Genomic DNA, 21,165 nt, shown 5'->3' with positions numbered 1-21,165 from the left:
ATAGCACAAATTTTAATGCTAATAATATTAATAAATGAAATGTGATTATGCGATTAAACAAAATGTGAAAAAAAATTAATTTTAAGAAAATGTGTTGAAAAGCAATTAATTATTAACTGTTAATTATTGATAAGATTAATTTTCTTATCAATTTGAAATATAAAAGTAATCAAAATATAAATGAACAAATCAGCAATGAAATACCACGGAAATTGATGATAGAAAAAAAAAATATAAAATATTTTTCGTTCTTTTTTTATTTTTCTTAATAATTATTTAAATTTATATTAAATACTGAATACTTATTGAAATTGTTATAATGAAAGAAAGTAATAATACCTTAGAAGATATACAAAAAGCATTTGTAGCTTTAACTGAGAGCTTTTTGGAACAAGGTGCATCATTAGCAGAACTTAAATCTGCAAGTGTAAAAAATAATGCAAAATATAAAAAAAAGTATATCTCAGATTATGTTTGTTTTAAAAAAATTTTTTTTACATTTCTTATACCAATATTTTTAAGCATAGTTTTTAAATATTTATATTTTGATATAATCAAAAATATTCGAGGAACTAGATGTTTAATACCAAATAATTATTTGATATGGGAATTTACAAGACCAATATCAAATTGTGATTATTGTCGGGATGTTACTTCAGCATTGATCTTATCAAATTTAACAAGAGAAGAATTCAAACAATATGCTTATTCTTCTATACCTATGATAATAAAACATGCTGCAAGTAATTGGCCAGCTTCAAAAGTATTTAGCTGGAAATTTTTTAAAGATTTATATGAAAATATTGATGGTGCTTATGATTCAGTAGATGAATGTCAATTCTTACATTTTAAAAGTAATTTCACTAATTTACGTGATGTTTTTGCCATGAATGAAAAAAGAGCTATGCAACTTAATGGTGAAGATCCTTGGTATGTTGGTTGGAAAAATTGTCACCTTCAGATTTTAGATATTATGAAACAATATTACAATCTTCCTCATTTTTTACCAGAGGATGCAGAGGTTCCTTATTCCAATTATGTTTTTTTAGGATATGAAGAAGGTGCCATAATGCATGTATGTATAATAACAATAATTTTGTGGATTTATTTTTCAATTATTTTTTAATTAATTACAGATTTTGATTCATTTTTACAGCTAGATTATATATCGCGTTTAATGTGGCAAGGGCAAATTATAGGTAATAAAACATGGAGTGTTGCTCCAACTCCAGAATGTGATAATGTTTGTACTCGTTTTAATTTTACTGTTTATGCTGGAGATATTGTCTTGTTAGATACGAGAATTTGGTATCATAGCACTTATGTTATAGGAAAAAACTTTAGCTTGACAGTCACTTCTGAATATGGATAAATCTTTATGTATTACAAAATGTATTAAACTATATAAATAATCTTCTATGTAGCTAAAAGTTCTTACATTGTAAAATTGAAAAATTTAAAATGTGTCTTATTAAATTATTCAATTATATATTAATATTTAACTGAATATTTGTAAAGTTTTTATATATACAAAAACTTTAATATTATGAGACATTTAAATTATTAAATTGTTATTACATTATTTATGTATGAAATTTTTATCTAGTACAATATTTAAAGATAATATTTGAAATGATCATGTATTTTATATATATATATATATATGTTTATATATATCTATATAAATATTTACTAATGCATAAAATCTAAAAGATTAAATTTTGAAATATTTTAGATTATCTGTTCATTCTAATTATTGTAGATTACATTAAGTATATATACTCTTTGAATATATATATATATATATATATATATATATATATATATGCATTGTTTTTGCCATAATTAAAACTAGTCGAATTAAAAGTTAATAAGATTTTAGGTCATAATAAGTATTAATAATTTATGCTGTAATTATTTTTGTATTATTATATTATTTTAATATTTTAATTTATATATATGTATATATATAAATTAAAAAATATATGTATATTTAATATTAAATATATATATATTTACTATATATATAATGTATATATATATATTTAATATTTAATATTTATATAATATATATAAATAATGCATATTTGAATATATATGCTATAAATGATCATAAAACAATTTATTTTCTTAATAAAGAAGTGGTATACATGAGTTAAACATGATTTGAATCGAAATTTTTTCTACATATATTTAACATATAAACTTTTCTTAAAAGGCGATCAATTGTTATTTTATATTTAATTATATATATGTGTATATATATATATATATAATGTATTATACATATATAAATATATTATAATTTTATATCATTTTATAATTTTTAATAAAATATATGAGTAAAGATAACGCATTTCGATGTGATTTTTTTTTCATATGTATATATGCATAGCAACTTTTTTATTTTATATATCCATTTAATTGCATAAAACACAACAAAGTTTTTTTTAATAGATCATTTATACAATTTACATAGTAAGTATAAGTAATACTTGTGTACTTTGAAACATAAAAGTACAATACATAGTATATTCAAAAATTGTGAATAGTATAGGAAAGATAGAAATATTGTTTCGTTTTATTACACACACCAAAACAACAATACAGCAGAATCTAAAATGGAATGCATATACCTGTTGCTATGTAGCAGCATATTATACATATAATACTAATTGAACAACAACATTATGTTGATGTTTTAGCAACATTTTCACATTGAGAATACATTATTATTGATCTTTCTTCTCTGTTGCTTGCTGGAAACTTGGTGGACTTTCCTATTATATGTACAAATAAATATCTATTTAATATTTTCCTTAAATTTTTTTAAATAAAATTTAATAAATAATATTTTACTTACATAGTACGCAGGAGGTGGAACATAGGCACATTGTGGTCTATTTGGATCATAATAAGCACTTTGAGCAGCTTCTGCTGCTTTTGCATCTGTAAAAAATAAAAGAAATAAAATATTGAGATAAAAAAATAAATATATTTAAAAATATATTTAAATTTATAAAAAGTTACATACATTTGTACATATTTGATATAGTAAATTTAAATCGATCTGGCATTTTTTATAAAAGTTATTTATATTTTATATTTAAACAAATTATTTTAATATTTTGTAATTTAATTTTTTTTTATATAATTTTATGAATATTATTAAATTTGATCATATAAAATTAAAATTATTGAGAATCACTTTTGATATTTAAATATATATATATATATATATGTTTGTATTATATATGTAAAATATTTTGTCTAAAAAATAAATTATAATACAATTTTTCAAACAATATTATTCAACTCAAATAGCATTATATTATGAAAGAACACTTTGGTTGAATAAATTATTGATTTTATTAATAATTTAAGATTTTTTTAATATTATATTAACAAAAAAATAATAAAAATTAATAAGTTGTTATTTTTTATAATTTATACAAATATATTAAAAACGATTAACGACTAATAAAACTTCGTGAATTTTCGAACTATCTTTGACAACTATGAGATAATAACTGAGCATAGTGAAAGTCAACCTTACTTCAGGTGAACTAAAGTTATTGTGCAATAATGTTGCATAATATTCAAAACCTTAAAGTTCACTAAATGAAATAAAAAATATGACACTATTTTCCGATTATTTTGACAAAAAAAAAATTTATAATATTATTTTTATAATGAAGCAATATTTTAAATTGGTGGGTTAAATAAAAACAGCAAGACATATTTGGCTAAATTTTAATGACATACTATGTTTTTATATTATAATGATTATCACAAAACTATTATATGATAGAAGCAACAAAAATATAATATCTTAATTTACAATAATAGTTGATAAAAAAAAAAGTATCGAAAAATAATTCAATATTCATTATAATAAGTATATTACATTATGTGATTTTTATATTATAAAGAATAGTATAATATATGTTTTTTTTCTTGTGTCTTTAACACATATTAATTAATATATTTATTACATTTTATTTTAAAAATTATTTTCAAAAATTTTATCACATAAAATATGATATAAACATGCATACATATATAGCTTGATACATAAAATTAATAATTGGGTGGATATGGATTATAAGGATTTTGTTGTGGATAATAGCCAGATTGAACATAATTATTACCTTGAGAATATGGAGTATATGGAGGAGGATTTTGCGAATAATTGTTATATGCTGGCTGTCCATAATTTGGATACGCACCTGCTTGGGACATTGGTTGGGCATTATAACTTGGATTAGCCCACCCAGGTGCACCATTTTGTTGAGGTGGTGTCCAACCAGGCTGTTGACTGGAATTTCCCCATGCACCTTGTGGTGGTACATTTGCATATCCTTGATAAGGTGTATTTATACCAGGATATGGAGGTGGCATATCCGTCATATATACGCTATTGGCTATATAATATAAATTTACATTCTTTATAGATATGAAACATTAAAATGTTAAATTTTGTTAATTAAATTCTAAAAAATTGATATGATATATATTACATATTATATTTATATATTATATATTATGTATATATGATGTAAGAAAAGCTTAAAGAAAACTAGAATAACCTGGTGGTGTATCTGAAAAAGCATCATTTCGTGGTAGCCATCCATAATATCCTGTTGGTGCTGCTTGGTAAGCAGGTGGTGGTGCTGCATACCAATTTGATGTTGGAGGTTGATATGGTGGTGGAGCATCATTTACAGGTCCATTTTGTTGAGCTAAAAATAAATAAAACAATTTATATATAAAAAAATATTATAACTAATATTAAAATAACAAAAAAAATTATTAAAATTTTTATATAATTTATAATTAATAATAATAAATTTACCCATTGCTGCTGCTCTTAACATAGCTTGACCAAATTCTATTGCACCACCACTTTTAAAATGTAATTTGAACTTGCATTCTCCAATCCAATTGCCATTTGGTTGAGCACGACATTTACCTTTGATGTAATTAGCTCCAAACATTGGTTGTTCTACTTCAACTTCACTCAATGTTATAAATGGGAAACTAAATGATTGCATTTTTTCCTTTTGATCTTTGGCATTAAAAATCATTCTGTGTGTAGTTAAATATAATCTGCCACGTTTGCTACCAATAAATTCTGCTTGTTCTTGTCCATGGAATTCCATTGTGACATGATCACAAAATAATAATATGCTAAATAAATAAATATTTTATCATTTATATATATCATACTAGTTACAATGTAGGAAAAAAAATAAATAATAAATATGATTTCAAATATTAATTTAATTAATTTTAAACATTTTTTTTTAAAAGATTAAATATATTATATATTTTTTATATAATAGTCTTATTCAGAGAAACAATTATTAATAAAAAGGAAGTTGCATTCGGAAGGCCACGATAATAACTACGTTGTAGAAACGTCATAAGCAAGAACATGTGAAAGAACGATAACATCCTTAAAATTTGTAAATACATTTTACAACTTACCATTCTCCAGCGTGTATTAAAACACCGCCGTTAGCGTGCGCTGTGTTTAACGACATACTTTTTTATTTTTTCTTTCAATACGGTTAAAATTTGCAGGAACAATCTTTCTTCGTCAGCTGATTCATAAATGATAAGTATGACTATATGACGCAGTGCGCAAGCGCATTTATCTCAATACAATATGTTCAATGATGTAGTAAGTAGTAAGTACATAGTATTTACAATATATCTACACATTTATATAACCAATTGATATTTTACATAAATATATAATTATCTTTTTCAATTTAAATCTTCTTGATAGTTTTTAAAATATTTAATTAAATGCATAAGATTTATATATATATATATATATATATATATACGCTATATGCAAATAACATATAATTAACAAATTGATATAATATTAATGCTATAAAATAGAATGAAAATATTCAATTATAATTTTACATTAATTCTCGAAATTAATATTATAAAAAGTATTATTAAAATTTTTCATAAAATAATCAAAATATTAAAATGTTAATAAAAAATAAAAAATAAAATTTTTTGTATTCAAATATCGCGGTATATTAGAAAGAAAAGATGCGGTGCGCACGCAGAAATCAATGCCGCAAAATTTCAAAGCATGCGCTAGTGTATGAAGACAATCACGTACGTATTACGCGGAAAGAAATAAATAAGGTAGTGATCAGGTGCAATTGACCGATTGATAGAAAGTGCGTGGAAACAGCAGAACTAATCCATCTTTTTAAGTAAAAACTGCCAATTGAAACTTTTTCGAAACAATGGAATTATAAAACGATCAACGATTAATTGATTTTTTATTCGTAATACGCATCCATCATCTAGACATGGATGAAAATTTGAGCCGAGGCTATGTGCAGTTAGGAAAAGCGAGGGGCATGAATGAATTTAAATTCTCCAACGGATTCACGCATTTGTCTCCTCCAGTCGACAAATGCAACTTCATTTACTTTGCCCTTATACTTGGCGGTATAGGATTTCTCTTACCATACAACAGGTCATGCCGCAATCACTTTCTCTATGTATCGACAATTGAATGTCAAAGACCTCTGTGACTATAATTTGTATTATTCTCTTAAAATTAGAATTAAATTTATAATATATGCTTATGCATGCTAATATTAAAATACAGAAATTAATTTTATTTCGTATTTTGATGTATTTTATCCATGAATCTGGATTTCATTTTTGTTGAAAATCAGCCATTAATCTTATTAGATTGTTATCTGAATTTATTGAACTTGTGGCTGTATTTAATTGTTAATTAAAATTATTACACTATTTAAATAAATTTATTGTTCATAAATGATTGTTATTATATAACGAAGATGTTTTTGCTTTTTGCAGTTTTATCATAGCAGTGGACTTTTTTCAAGCGAGATATCCCGGAACCACTGTAATATTCGATATGTCAGTCGTCTATATTATTATGGCCTTTTTCGCGGTTTTTGCAAATAATATTTTGATTGAAACGTTATCTCTAAATACGCGAATAACTTTCGGTAAGAGTTAATAAATGCAAAAATTTGGAATCATTTTAATAATCGTTTTATAAAAATCGTAATATAAATTGATAAGATTATAAATTTATAATACTTTTTTTTGAATTTTTAAATTTCAATACAAATATAATATGTATTTTGTATAATGATTCCAAACTTTTAATTAATATATATCATTTTGTATTAAAATATTTTTTAATATATTAAAAAAATAAATTTCAGGATATCTAGTAGCTTTTGCTACTCTAAATTTTGTTGTGATATCTGAGATCTGGTGGGAGCCTTTTGATGTGGCTACTTCTTACACGATTAATTTAGTCATCGTTGCGATAGTATCGCTCGGCTGCACCGGTAAAAAATACTTTTTGTCATGAATTCCATGAAAGTTCGTTTTTATAATAAATCTTGTAATTTTTTAATCAGTCCAACAATCAAGCTTTTATGGGTATACTTCTATGCTTCCCAGTCGATACACACAAGCTGTGATGATTGGAGAAAGTGAGAAATGAAAATAATTAAATATTTTTTTTTTTAAAATAATAAACCAATGAAATATCAAGAAATGAATATGCATTTTTCTGTAGGCATTGCCGGTCTTTGGGTCTCTATTAATCGATTATTAACCAAATCTTTGCTGGATGATGAACGCAGCAATACATCTATGTTTTTTTTTGTATCGAATAGCACGATCCTAATGTGTTTCGTATTAAATCAAAAAGTTCGCAAGACTGATTTCGTGCAGTTTTACATAACGTTGTGTCAAGAAAGAAATCGTATTACGTTAGAACCAACGGAAGATGTTGGTTTAGTATGTATCAATTGTCGTTAATTTTTAATCGAAGAATTTTATTGATCTTGCTATTTTCAAATAGATGGATCCATTGGATCAGATTGGAGATCCTTCGAAAGGTCAGTATGGTGTTCTAAAGATTCAAACTAGTCCCCTAGGAAATGAATCCACGAGCGGTAATACCGAATTAAATGGTAAATCACAATATGTTTTTAATAAAAATATAAAATAAATAGAAATATTTATTTATGATAGCAAATCGATAATTTTTCTTTTATTTTTAGGAATAAATCAATATTCACCGTTTTCATTCAGTAATCCTGTATACGAACCTGGCGCACCATCAGGAAATCCTCCCGGTAGTGCTGGTCCTACATATAAAGTCGAAGATGTAGTTGTTATGAGGGGTACATATGGAACTCAAGCCAGTAAACCGTGGCCTGAAATCAAAAGTACGATATCTATTTATCTTAAATATTTCTCTTCAAAAATAAGATAATAACATAATGAAACTTTTTAAGAGGGTTTACTTGCGAGATTTGAAGTGGCAAAAATAATATTTCCATACATGGGCAGTATTGGATTAGCATATTTTGTAACACTTTGTTTATACCCTGGAATTATGTCAGAAATTATTTCTTGTAAACTTGGATCATGGATGCCAGTAATTTTGATGACTGCTTTTAATGCTTCTGATGTAATTGGCAAGGTATATGTAATTTTAATATATACAATATATTTCTTTATGTACATATATTATATATTATATATTTTATATACATATATATATAAGTATTTTATTATTCAACATTTTAGATGCTTGCAATGATTCCTTACGATTGGAAACGCACTCAGTTATTATTGTTCTCCAGTGTTCGAGTTGTATTGATTCCTTTATTTTTACTTTGTGCGTTACCTAGAAGAACTCCAATACTTGCTAATGAAGGATATCCACTATTACTTTCTTGTTTGCTTGGTGTTACAAATGGTATCGTTGGTTCCATTCCAATGATGCAGGCACCTACTAAAGTACCAGAAGGTCATCGGGAGTTAGCAGGTACTGTATAACATATGTATAATATATTATTATCAACTATAATTTATCATAATAACTAAATATATATATAACTATAATATATTATTATCAACTATAATTTATCATAATAACTAATTATATATAACTAATAATTTCTTATAATCGTTTTGTATTTTTTTAGGCAATATCATGACTTTGTCATATACTACAGGTTTGACAGTAGGCTCGTTATTCGCATACATACTGGATACTCGTTTCGAGTTACCAGTTCAGTCTAAAGACGTATGTTATAAAGCACCAAGTTTAACATCAATACCATTTAACAATACGACACCAAGCAGTTTGACAGATGTTACGTTTTTCACGTTATTCACATTGACAGAAAACGTCACATCGAAGGTAAATACTACCGTTACTGTTTTATCAAATTTTTTATCAACATCTAGCTTGATGTCTAATAATACCGTTAGTTCGTTAACTACCGGTATGACGGAATCTTCTACCATATCATCGAAAATTTCCTTTAACGTTACTACTTCGGTGAATAATGCAATTTTACAACACTAGGACATGCAAAATTGTGTGCTGTGTTGAATCTGGTGTTTTGTGTGAACAAAATTTGTAGAAAATCATTATAAATAGGAATTTTATTTATTTGCAATTATTTTCTATTTATTATTGAAGCGTTTTTTAAAACATATCAATCAATTCAGAGAATATAATTTTTACAAAAATTTTAATTTAATAGATTCAACTAAAATCACAAAATACCACCAGATTGAGCATACACACACAAAGATTTAATACTCGAATCTTATAATTTAAAAAGAAGAAGGTAGAAATATATGTTTCTTAATCTTGGTAGATTAAAAATAATTATGAAAAAATCAAATGAATAATTATTTTTTGGAAATGTTGTATCAAATATACAATATGAACATAAATATTATAAATTTTAAAAAAATTAGAAATTGTGATTTAATTTGAAAGGAAACTTATGAATTTCTTATTTTTTTTTAAATTAAGACAGAATCAACAAGTATATATATAAGTAATATAAAGCAGTATATTTTTTATTTGAGAGAAATAAGTTATGAAACTGTGTTAAAATATTTATAAATAAATTTTAATGATATATGAATGTTAAATAAGTAAGAACTTAATAAAATTAAGTTCTCTACAAAATTCATTTTATATTTTAATGTATGTAAATTTTATTCTATTCAATCATAATAAGTTCATAAAAAACATAACAAGTACAATTTTAAAACAATTTTAATTCTTTCAGACTCTATTTTTTTTCTCTAAATTTATTCTTGACATCTGAAATTCATTTTATTATTTGTTAATAAGTATAAAATTATTATTTTTACTATTTTACATTTTATATTCTATATTATTATATATTCTATATTATTATGTTATAATCAAAAATATAATATAATTTAAATTCTTATTAATATTTTAAAACTAATAATATTGTACAATATAATAACATATATTTTTTGGAAATTGGAAAATAAATTAGATTAAATTGGAACACATATGCTAAAATGAAAAAACACATGCAAAAACTTTTTATTACGATACAAATAAGAAATGTCTATAATTAAATAAATAATTAATAATACAAGACATTAATAAAAGAATTTTTTTGATCTTTATTAAATCTTTATTAAATTTTAAAGTTGTAATTGTTATTAAAAATTTCATTGCTATATGTATATTTTTAGATCAAAATTAATATCTTTAAATTTCTATTTTATATTCCTACCTTCTTCTCTATATTTAAATAATATAGTGATTATTTTACTTTTCATTCGTCATTGAAGAATGACGAAAAGTACTTTTAACAAAAAAATTAACAGTCAATAAAATATAAAAACAGAGCAATTAAGTTAGATTACATAATAAAATAGAATAAATATTTCCATTTAATTTTTATAGAATAATTATTTAAATTAGAAAGAAAAGATTTAAAAGATTTCTTCGATGATAAGATAAAGTCTTTCACATTATTATGATTAATTTGTTAAACAAATTTGCTGTTATTTTTATTGTTGAATGGGAAGAAAAAAAAATTTTAATATATAGTTATTACAATTTGTTATTCGTAAAAAGGAGAATAAGAAATTTTTTTAAATCCTTAAACAACAAACAATTATAGAGACAATCCTAATATGTTAAAAATCACATATTTTGTTGTTTATATGGATAATTTTACAAGATAAGAAACTAACATTTTCTAAGTTTCTGCTCAAGCAAAAAAAAAAAAAAAAAAAAAAAAAAAAAGAAAAAAAGAAAAAAAAAAAGAACGTAGAATTATTGAAAATCGTATTTAATCTCGTATCATTTACGGATTAAATCATTCATATAGTTCGATACGTAGCGAATTCTTTTTTTTTTTCTTGTTTGAACTTGTTAATTTTAAATTAATCGTAGAATTATCCAGAACAACTGGACTAATAGGACACAAAGAATTGAATCCAAACTTTAAAATTCAGTGTCTTTCTCTAGTAGTTCTGATCAATTGCACTTGTTAGATCAATGGTTGAAACGTAGCAAATTTACACGATCTATTTATCGTGCCAGTATATACTGTAAGAAATTGTTACATGTCTGCGTGAATAATTAATATTGTAAATGTAAGATACATATACTCATAACATTCTTCCTTGTGAAAAAAAAAAAAAAAAAAAAGAGAAAAAAAAACCAAAAAGAAAAAAAAAAAGAAAAGAAGAAAAGCATGTATTTCTTTCGAGCGCATAGTTTTTTATCTATGTTATACGCCCGAAACATATCTACCTACCAATTGTTGTGTAAAACGGATTATAAATCAAATATTTTTGATCTTTATAGTATTTGAAATTGATACACCAGATAGATACACTTGCAAATTTCTAAGACCATATTTTCACGCGTCTTGATATAGAAGTTACAAACATATAATTAAAAAAAAGGAACATAGATTCTTTACTAGAATTCTCCCTCCCTTCCTCTCTCCCTCCCTCCCTCCCTCCCTCCCTCTCTCTCTCTCTCTCTCTCTCTCTCTCTCTCTCTCTCTCTGTCGTCTGTTCTCACTTTCACTCTGTTTTTAAATTAAATCACATAATGAAGCTCATCCAAGCTCGTGAATTAAATGGACTTTAACCGACGAATTTAAGACTCGGAAGCATTTTTACGAACGTTCTGATGATGGATTACTTCAAATATAAAGGTTACATCTTAATGGATAAATGTATATGCGTAATAATCACCAAATGTACCACCCATCCAAACAGCTTACAGATTGTATTTCGTATATTCCAAATATGCCTAGAGACGAATTAGATGAAGCATATACACAATACAAATACACGTAACATACATAACGTAAGAATTGTCTATAACATACATACATTGCAAATTCTTCGTGATAATACAAATTAATCATATCAATCTATCGTATTCATCGATTCTATATTCAATAATTTCTCTTGTACTGTGGATATCTTTTTTTTTTTTTTTTTTTTTTTTGTTTCGAATTTTTGGAATGCACAAAAGATACGACATCTTTTTTTTTCCCTCGTTAAGGCGTTAAATAACATGCGTATGAAATAGGATTGTTAAGACTCGTGAAGAAGCGAGATCTTTTAAGCATCCTTACTTTTTCTTTTAGCATATATTTATTGAATTTCGAAAATTTTCGAATTTAGAAGAAAAGCGAGATTTATACGAACAGGGAAAAAAAGAAAAAAAAAAAAAAGAAAAAAAAGATGATGCGTACAAATTCAATTGCGGATCGAAATGTTAATAAAGTTAAGGCGAATCTTTTCATGTTCCTTTCTGAGATATTTTTTTATGAGACAACTCCAATTTTACAATCGTATTGTAAACTTAGAAAGATATTTTAGTGGTTTGTTGCGCGATTGCGGCGGTATATTTTTTATTGACTTTATTTGTATCATAAACTTGTAATAAGTTCCAAGATATATCCGCTGAAATTATTATTAGAGAAAAGAGAAAGAAAAAGAAATTTAAAAAAAAAAAAAAAAAGGAAGGACATGTGAATAAAATAATATATTCGAACGATCGAACGAAATAATTAGAAGAATTTATACGAAGATAATTAAAAATGTAATAGAAGTATGAAATGAGTAAANAAAAAAAAAAAAAAAAAAAAAAAAAAAAAAATGAGTATATCGAATATGAATGTACAGAATTAAGAATGCTTCTTAAAAGATTGTGGGTAGAAAATATGAAGAATTTTTTTGTTTGATAATCATATTTTTCATTACAATGTTTTATTCGTATGATAGACGCGACATGGAGTAATTTTCTGAATAAATTTTCATATGTATTCGTTAAAGGTGTGTTATTAATTACAAGAATATAAAGAGGAGCAAATGTGATCGATTTTTACATTAGTCTTCTACGTATCAGAAGTTACTCCAAATCGTAATTAATAATATGTACAAATAATAAATATGTATATATATATATATATATATATTCTTTAATATATCTTATCCAAGTATAATACTCTTTACCACTATTATTAATCGATACACTGCCTTCTACGACAGTTTCCTTTACAAATAAATGATTTTATCTCTTTCTTTTTTTTTACAAAAAAAAAAAAGAGAGGAAAATAAATATACTGAATTCTATTCTTATTAATTAATAAATATTATCAAAATACTTATTACTTAACCAAGTAATAAAATAAAATAAAACTTGTTAATAAATTTGTTCTCTTTCTTTTTTTTTTTTTTTCTTCTTTTGATTCTTCCTACTTATTATTATTAGTAAGCTAAGATCGATTATTATTTTATTAGATATCAATTATTTTAAAAGTGTGATCACTTAAGCGTTTTTAAAAAATAATTAATCACCAAAGTGATTACATTCTTAAAGGCCACCAAATTTCTGTTTTTTTTTTTTTTTTTTTTTTTTTTTTTAAATCCTCCATCTGGATTTCTCTTATAATGGAAATGAAAAAGGTAAATGGCATTCTATCACAGTTACAAATTGTATACGTAACTTTGAAACAGTCATTTGAGATATTTAGCAGCCCAGTCGGTTCGACCATGAAGGCTTCCGCTGCCTTTCGCGTTCACCACAGTTCCATTGCTCGGTAGTAGCGTTCCTTTATCCGTATTTTCTATTGGATTCATGAATTATTATTATACATATATATATGTATAAGCATTGGATCAATAGTAGATTATTTAATAATTGTTAGATATAAAAAAACTTATTCGTTTCAAATAATTCATTCATTCGAAATTACTTACTAATATTTTGCGTACCATAAACGCTAGGATAAGGCAATCTTAAAGTTTGATCAGCGATGTAACGGTTTCGTGGAATGTAATATCGTTTTGCTTGATTCTCAATAGAGTTCCTAGGCATCCAGAAAGAATCGGTGAATTCCTCGTACTTCTCCACCGATTGACCAACAAGATTCCGCATTAACCTAGGCTTGTTCTGGTCGGAATCATCGTTTCTTTAAACACGAAAAGAAAATGAGAGCACATTAGATGAAAACTTCGGTTGAATAAATTACATAGAAACTCGAATATCTTAAAAATTCTTCGATTTAATTTATTGAACACCTTCAAATTTACAATGTATAAATTTGTTAAAAGTTGAAAAAATTCAATTTGGGGAGAAAAGATTTGGTGGTATATTAATTCAAAAAATCAGTTATGTCTGTCGAACGGTATATATATACATATATATATATATATATATCACGAATATATCACGTCAAAAGAAATATTCTATCAGGTCCAGACACGTGAAATGTTTGTGAAGAAACTCGTTTTTCCAGATCAGACAGCAGAGCAACATACATCCCAGTATTATCAGCGAGGAAGGGGTCAGGATTCGTTTTAGAAGATCTCGAAACGTTCGATACCTGGACGATAAGCTCGCGCTCTGGCCTGCGATGTATCGAGCCAAGCTGAAGTAATGTTGTTTCCCAGAAACTTTTCGACCATTCTTCATATTCGGTTGTAACTGGTTCCAATTAATCGGGGCTGGCTCGTTCCAAGCCGGCAACACCCAATTCCTCGGATTTTCTGGCAAATAATTCACATTCCAATTGGCACGGTTCTCTTTGTATACTCGTTCTGGGACTAGCTTTGAGTTCACGTTCTCGGGAACGATCTTGCTACTGACGTACACAATTTAAGAATTAGATTTACAATTAGACTAACAGCTCGCGAGAATTATAGCGCTTATAGCAGTGGAGAGAGGGGATTCCATTTAATACGAGATTTTTTTTTTTTTTTTTTTTTTTCGATTTTAAGAAATTCGTGCAACGCACCCCAACAACTCGGCAAAATCATCCTCGTCCAACTTTTGAGGATTACTTTGGCGCATGTAACTATTATGATTCACCAGTGGGAGTATCGTTTTCTCTTGTTCCTTGGATTGTATCATTTTCTCTTGGGCCCTGTAAATTTTAGATTAAACTTATTTCCGCCGCTTAGGTGTCTTTGAAAAAAATTCGAAATTTTCCGCGACTCGAAATTGTAAAGTAAATATTTCTCGGTAAGAGATATTCGCACAAATATCGAGATATCAATTCACCTGGATCCCATCAATGCGTCTTGCTGAGAGTAATTGTACGATTTAAGAACCGGAGGTGGAAGATTTACTTTGTTTATTACAAAATCGCGTTGAGACGCTACCCCGATCTTTGTACTATTAATTACACGTGGCACGTTCAATTGGAAATAGGGATACCTAAGAGTAAAATTAAATTTAGAATCTCTCTCTCTCTCTCTCTCTCTTCCTCTCTCTGTTTCTCTTGTTCGGGTGATTAGAAATTCTATCCACCTTAGGGATTGTTGTGCCGTCGGTCTTTTAATGGGATTCCATTGTAACATATCTTCCATAAGTATTACCGCTTCTTGACCAGCATTCGGTATCAATACGCTCAACGATGTCCGAGAGAAATTTGGAAATTTGAAATTCATAGCGGCGGCCAATTGATACCCATCCGGCCAATCGTCCTTCTCCGGTGTGCCGATCACGGAGCAAATTTTAAAAATCTCGTCGATTTCGCTTTTCCCGGGGAAAAGTGGCCGGAACGTGTACAATTCGGCCATGATGCAACCTACCGCCCAAATATCGATTGGGCTGTTATAGGTCGTCGAATGGAGTAGAACTTCCGGTGCTCTATACCTGAGACGAGCATTTTATAAATATATAATTATATAATGCATGCGTGTAGTAATGTTGTAAAATGTTATTACTTTTGAATTATTTAAAAAAAAAAAAAAAAAAAAGAAAAAGGAAAAGGAAAATCCAATCCGCAGTGTATAATATGATGTATAATATAATGTAATTGCATATAATTGTGCGTATAATTGTGTATAACGTAACATTGGAAAAAGCGTTTCTTTCGTTGTCGATTCTTTCTGCAAGAAAAAGGAAAATTGTTGATTGATTTTGTTTAAAAATTAAAAGTACCATCTTGTGGATACGTAATCCGTATACGGGGGTCTTGATCGTATTTCCCTGGCCAGACCGAAATCAGCAATCTTCACGAGTTCCGGTCCCATGCATAATAAATTTTCAGGCTTCATGTCACGGTGGAAGAAGCCATGTTTATGCATGAACGCCAATCCTTGAAGCACTTGATACACGATATTCCTGATTACCGGCTCAGGGAAAAGTTTGTCCCTATGTTGTATTATTACGTTCGTAAAAATCTATTCTTTATTTTAAACGTTGAATAATATTTTAACGATCTTTCTTTACCTATCCTTCATCAATTGGTAGAGATTCTCCTTCATGTATTCGAAGACGAAATACAATACGTCATTTTCACGAATTACCTCCTTTAATTTGACTACATTCGCGTGACTAAGTTTCTTCAAAGACTAAGATGAGAGGAAAAAAAAAAATTGAAATTATATTGTATTTACAATACGATTCACCTCATTGATTTCAATTACGTGTGTTGTCTATCCGTGGAAAAATTAAGAATATCGAATTAAGTACACCTGACGCTATACTTATGTATATTTACAATATCTTTTCATAGCATCAGCAGATTATTTTCGAATAATTAACCGTGTCATGTCTTTGAAATTAAATGATAGCAATATTGACTTTAAAAACATATTAGTTATATAAGTCATTGAAACGAATAAGGTGAATGTTGCAAAAAGTTAAAATAAATATATTTTTTTCTATCTTTCCTTTTTTAATATTTTTCATTATTATTATGTCGTTATTATCCTATTCTCAATTATATACGAAATAATAATACGATGAAACAAGTTGTATTCTTTCATTTTACTTTAACTTCACGCAGGTTCATCGCCTCCTCCCAGGAATAATACTTTCTTTTCATTCTTTTTATGGCAACCTTCTCCCCAGTGTCGATACGTTCTCCAAGAACGACGGAACCAAACGTTCCGTCCCCTAATTGATTTAACGTTATGTATCGATTCATTTTTATCGACGCTCGAAAAAAAGCATCTCTTCAGCTTATAGGCCAATTGTTCGTATCAAAGCATTCTGGATGCATCATATTAATCTCTGTAACAAAAAATTATCCATTCTCTTTAATATTAACTTTCCCTCCAACTTTCTTTCTCGTTTCGTTTTATAATTTTAATAAATCGATTTTGAAAATCCCTATTTTTTTTTTTCTTTTTTTCCAAACTGGAACAATATCTTTCGCAACGATCAATTATGTATGCCGAGTGTTTGTGAATACGATTTTGTAATAAATACATTGCTTAATACGTCGTTATCAGGATTACATTTTAATTGCTTCCATTATGTAACATCGAATGGCCCGCGTGTTCATATTAATAATAAATGTCCGATGACCTTTTGTACACTTGATTTGCAAGTCGCATCATCTTGTTCCGCTGATAGTTAAATAACTTTGCTTCTAATAAATAATTTATATATATATATATATATATATATATATATATATAAGATAAAGAAATGAATGTTAATTTTTTATTAACATTCATTTTATTTCCACGTAAAAAAGTATTATTTTACGTATATTTTAAAAATAATATATGTAAATATATGTAAATGTAATACTTGCATAAAAAATGTTTTAATACAAAAAAACTCTGTTCTACGTAATATTCGATAATATTATATTGTATCATTTATCATTTCATAAGATGAGGGAAAATTAAATTATTGAAAGTGATTTTTACGTTTGCTTCTTTATTTTAAATTATATATATCGATAATCGAGTAATGTCGTAATACGAGAAAATCTTTTGCTTGAAAAAAAAAAAAAAATGAAATTGATCGAATAATAAATATTCTCAACTCGTATGCGACTATTTAGAACTTCTTCGAATTAAATTTTTATTTTATTGCTAATGTAATAGTAATAATATTATATTGTATCATTTAAGATGAGTGAAAATTAAATTATTGAAAGTGATTTTTACGTTTGCTTCTGTTTATTGTAAATTATATATATATCGATAATCGAATAATGTCGTAATACGAGAAAATCTTTTGCTTGAAAAAAAAAAAAATGAAATTGATCGAATAATGAATATTCTCGTATACGATTATTTAAAAGTTCTTCGAAAAATAAATTTTTATTTTATTGCTAACGTAAATGGTATCGATGGGTAACGCTGACATACCATTCGTGAAATATGAAACGCTATATAAGTACTATATACATAATCGCCTAGACATACATGTTGATTATATACTGAATTTCAATTACATGTTTCAAACAATGACACTTGTTACTTTCTGGATCGATAAACGGGATTTTAAAGACACGTGTACTTTATGCAATAAGATAATAAACGAATAATTTTAATAACAATTCTTTTTGCTTTGTCATTCCATTAACTAACAACAAGACATTTTCATTGCAAAACCTATTACAGAACATTAACGTTATTTTAATATCATTCATGATAATCTTTAGTTCAACTACTTACATTTTATGCGCGTCTCAGTTTTAAAGTAAAATAATTCTTTTGACTCAATTATGCCATCTGTAATAGAAAATATTATTTTCATTTGACGCAATATGGCATCATTCGTTATTAAGTTTTTTTTTTTTATAAGTAGCAAATAAAAATATTTCATGTAATGTTTCAACGTAATTTCGAGAAAAAAATAATGATACTCATCACTTAAATAGTAATAGAAATCTTTACTTTATTAATATTTAAATGCATGCATATTTTATATGTATATTTAATGTAATATTCGTATATCACATAACGAAATAATTATTCGTTATACATTATGTTCTTCGAAATTGCATAATTATATATATGGCATTATTAGAAACATAATTATCTCTTAATCTCGTCAAATTCGAGAAACGTCATTGAAATCAAAACGATGTCGCATCTCTCGTTTGTATCTTAAACATTATAATAGATATTAATAAGTTTTATAAATAAATCTTAATTGTTTTATTTTATTAAAAAAAATGTCAAATCTTTATGTAATATTATTTGTTTTAAAGATGTTACATTGTGAAACACATTTAATATGATCTCTTTAAAGAATAATTTCTCGTTTTTTTTCATCATGATGATTGATCCATCGTATGACGTTATAATGTAGATTTCAGTTTATGTAATACATGAATAAAAAATTTGTATCATTGTATCAATGGAAGAAATCATTGATATATATATATATATATATGTATTAAAATTATTATTAAAATTATTTTGAAAATAAAAAAAAATATATATATATATATATATATATATATTTTTTTTTATTTTCAAAATAATTTTAATCCTGATAACTCGTTTGTAAAACGTCTTTTTTTTTCTGTCTTTAAATTAATTCTTAACTTTATTTTTGTAAAATAGTTACAAATTTATAATCTATGTAATAATTCTAATTACGTGTTTTACAATTATATTAATAAATGACTTTATTCTCCCATAACAATCATAATTTAGGTTACGAACATCGAGATTAGTATTTTCTTAAACTTGCATGCGACAGGTCAGTCATGCAAGGATATAGATTTTCTTAGGTCGCACGATTTAAGAAAATTCGTGAATATAAAGATCGCTATAAAAGTTTTGACCTTCTATTTAAAATCATAATATTATTCATTAATTCATCTTATATATGGAATATATATATTTTGCAAATGATATTTTATAAGAATAAAAGTTTCATAGAACTAATAATGATACGCAGATATTAAAAAGATGAAATAATGTGTCTTATAAAATCATACAATAAACTGTTACTTGTAACAAAAATATCATATGAAATCAATTATAAGATTAATTTTAAAATTCAATGGAAAAATGATACAATTTTTTTATGAAATTTTGTTATAAATTCTCAAATTTTTTAAGTACTTATAATAGTTTTAATATTTAAAAAGATATAAATTTTTTTATTAAAATTTGACTTTATATTATCGATTTTCAAATGAAATATTTTTCGCATATATGTAATATTTTCCATAATTAATAATTTGTAAAAAAAAATATGAAAAAAAATATAGTATGTATGAAAAATAATAGTTCGTTCATTCTGTTTACTTTAATTTCTTTCAACTCTTTTTTAGTACTTGTTATATTATTCGTATAACCGACATAAAAAGACAAAACCAATTAGTCAAATACTACAATTAATATCTAATTTTAAAATTTTCATGCTATTGAGTTATAATATATTAGTTTTATAAATATTTAATTTATTTTATAATATTTCAAAAATTTGTTTTACATCACAAATATGACGAAATTTGAAACTTACAAAATTTAGAAAACAATTAAATTTAGGTTTATCATCGAAACTCTAACCGGAAGTGTTAATAATTAGTGGTATCTTTTGTCGAAATATTATTATTAGATAGAAGCATGAACTTTAGTTTTACTTACGATGAAAACTACCTGGTTCAACAGCATTTCACCTACTTTCTGCGCAATCTTCCTTCACAAACTGTTAATCGAGCGGCCATGCTTTACCATGTGTAGTCATGGTTACAAATATTAACTGAAACTTAAACCATTGATGGTTGTTTTAATTCTCATGTCATGATGATTCGTTGACTAGTCGCATGATATTTCATTCATGAAAATAAAATAAATATCAAATATTGAAATTGTATCATAAATATTAATTATAAGTAAAAATAAGTGCATACAAAATAATAAGTAGTGAAAGAAATTTATAAATTATTATAAAAATTATTATTACAGAAGATCGATCATTAAAAATCTAAAGTAATTATAAAATAAATATATAAATTATAAATAGTAAATAAATAGTACTTGTAGCGATACTTGTACTCTGTAGAATATTTAATGAATTTGAATTAAAAA

At 25.7% G+C, this 21,165-nt stretch overlaps 4 protein-coding genes and 1 long non-coding RNA gene across 14 annotated transcripts; 2 read left to right on the top strand and 3 right to left on the bottom strand.

Moving 5' to 3' along the window:
* Nucleotides 1-51: 51 nt before the first annotated feature.
* On the top strand, nucleotides 52-1,560 carry LOC122713332. The gene is made up of 2 exons (XM_043933685.1): nucleotides 52-1,075; nucleotides 1,157-1,560. Exons 1-2 carry the CDS (start codon nucleotides 320-322, stop codon nucleotides 1,370-1,372), a joined length of 972 nt encoding a protein of 323 aa, XP_043789620.1. The 5' UTR covers nucleotides 52-319; the 3' UTR covers nucleotides 1,373-1,560.
* Nucleotides 1,561-2,366: 806 nt separating this feature from the next.
* Nucleotides 2,367-5,650, bottom strand: LOC122713306 (WW domain-binding protein 2). Of its 2 annotated transcripts, XM_043933646.1 has the most exons (6): nucleotides 5,491-5,650; nucleotides 4,856-5,190; nucleotides 4,590-4,742; nucleotides 4,230-4,424; nucleotides 2,864-2,949; nucleotides 2,367-2,780 (listed from the first exon to the last, which is right to left on the bottom strand). In XM_043933646.1, exons 1-6 carry the CDS (start codon nucleotides 5,544-5,546, stop codon nucleotides 2,733-2,735), a joined length of 873 nt encoding a protein of 290 aa, XP_043789581.1. In that variant the 5' UTR covers nucleotides 5,547-5,650; the 3' UTR covers nucleotides 2,367-2,732. The 2 variants fall into 2 exon arrangements, with proteins under 2 accessions (XP_043789581.1, XP_043789580.1); XM_043933645.1 differs by lacking the exons at nucleotides 2,367-2,780; nucleotides 2,864-2,949 and having other exon boundaries at nucleotides 3,970-4,424.
* Nucleotides 5,648-9,796, top strand: LOC122713305 (equilibrative nucleoside transporter 4). Of its 3 annotated transcripts, XM_043933643.1 has the most exons (12): nucleotides 5,648-5,686; nucleotides 6,067-6,144; nucleotides 6,343-6,514; nucleotides 6,865-7,019; nucleotides 7,242-7,370; nucleotides 7,443-7,517; nucleotides 7,604-7,827; nucleotides 7,892-8,003; nucleotides 8,094-8,261; nucleotides 8,331-8,518; nucleotides 8,626-8,866; nucleotides 9,027-9,796. In XM_043933643.1, exons 3-12 carry the CDS (start codon nucleotides 6,345-6,347, stop codon nucleotides 9,410-9,412), a joined length of 1,848 nt encoding a protein of 615 aa, XP_043789578.1. In that variant the 5' UTR covers nucleotides 5,648-5,686; nucleotides 6,067-6,144; nucleotides 6,343-6,344; the 3' UTR covers nucleotides 9,413-9,796. The 3 variants fall into 3 exon arrangements, with proteins under 3 accessions (XP_043789578.1, XP_043789579.1, XP_043789577.1); XM_043933644.1 differs by lacking the exons at nucleotides 6,067-6,144; nucleotides 6,343-6,514 and having other exon boundaries at nucleotides 5,656-5,693; XM_043933642.1 differs by lacking the exons at nucleotides 5,648-5,686; nucleotides 6,067-6,144 and having other exon boundaries at nucleotides 6,165-6,514.
* On the bottom strand, nucleotides 8,112-13,542 carry LOC122713307. The gene is made up of 4 exons (XR_006346474.1): nucleotides 11,655-13,542; nucleotides 8,647-8,869; nucleotides 8,340-8,423; nucleotides 8,112-8,249 (listed from the first exon to the last, which is right to left on the bottom strand). It is a non-coding gene; the product is annotated as an uncharacterized LOC122713307 (long non-coding RNA).
* Nucleotides 13,543-13,606: 64 nt separating this feature from the next.
* Nucleotides 13,607-20,806, bottom strand: LOC122713191 (serine/threonine-protein kinase dyf-5). 7 transcript variants are annotated; one of them, XM_043933414.1, is made up of 10 exons: nucleotides 20,722-20,806; nucleotides 17,145-17,386; nucleotides 16,601-16,722; nucleotides 16,310-16,522; nucleotides 15,674-16,021; nucleotides 15,425-15,580; nucleotides 15,159-15,287; nucleotides 14,748-15,005; nucleotides 14,122-14,333; nucleotides 13,607-13,988 (listed from the first exon to the last, which is right to left on the bottom strand). In XM_043933414.1, exons 2-10 carry the CDS (start codon nucleotides 17,298-17,300, stop codon nucleotides 13,879-13,881), a joined length of 1,704 nt encoding a protein of 567 aa, XP_043789349.1. In that variant the 5' UTR covers nucleotides 17,301-17,386; nucleotides 20,722-20,806; the 3' UTR covers nucleotides 13,607-13,878. The 7 variants fall into 7 exon arrangements, with proteins under 7 accessions (XP_043789349.1, XP_043789345.1, XP_043789342.1 ...); XM_043933410.1 differs by adding an exon at nucleotides 18,790-18,846 and having other exon boundaries at nucleotides 15,425-16,021; nucleotides 20,722-20,763; XM_043933407.1 differs by having other exon boundaries at nucleotides 15,425-16,021.
* Nucleotides 20,807-21,165: the final 359 nt, after the last annotated feature.

The sequence above is a fragment of the Apis laboriosa genome, unplaced genomic scaffold, assembly GCF_014066325.1.
Source record: "Apis laboriosa isolate Shangri-la unplaced genomic scaffold, ASM1406632v1 scaffold23_cov150, whole genome shotgun sequence".
NCBI classification, from domain to species: Eukaryota; Metazoa; Arthropoda; class Insecta; order Hymenoptera; family Apidae; genus Apis; species Apis laboriosa.
This window is presented reverse-complemented; position numbering and strand designations above follow the sequence as displayed.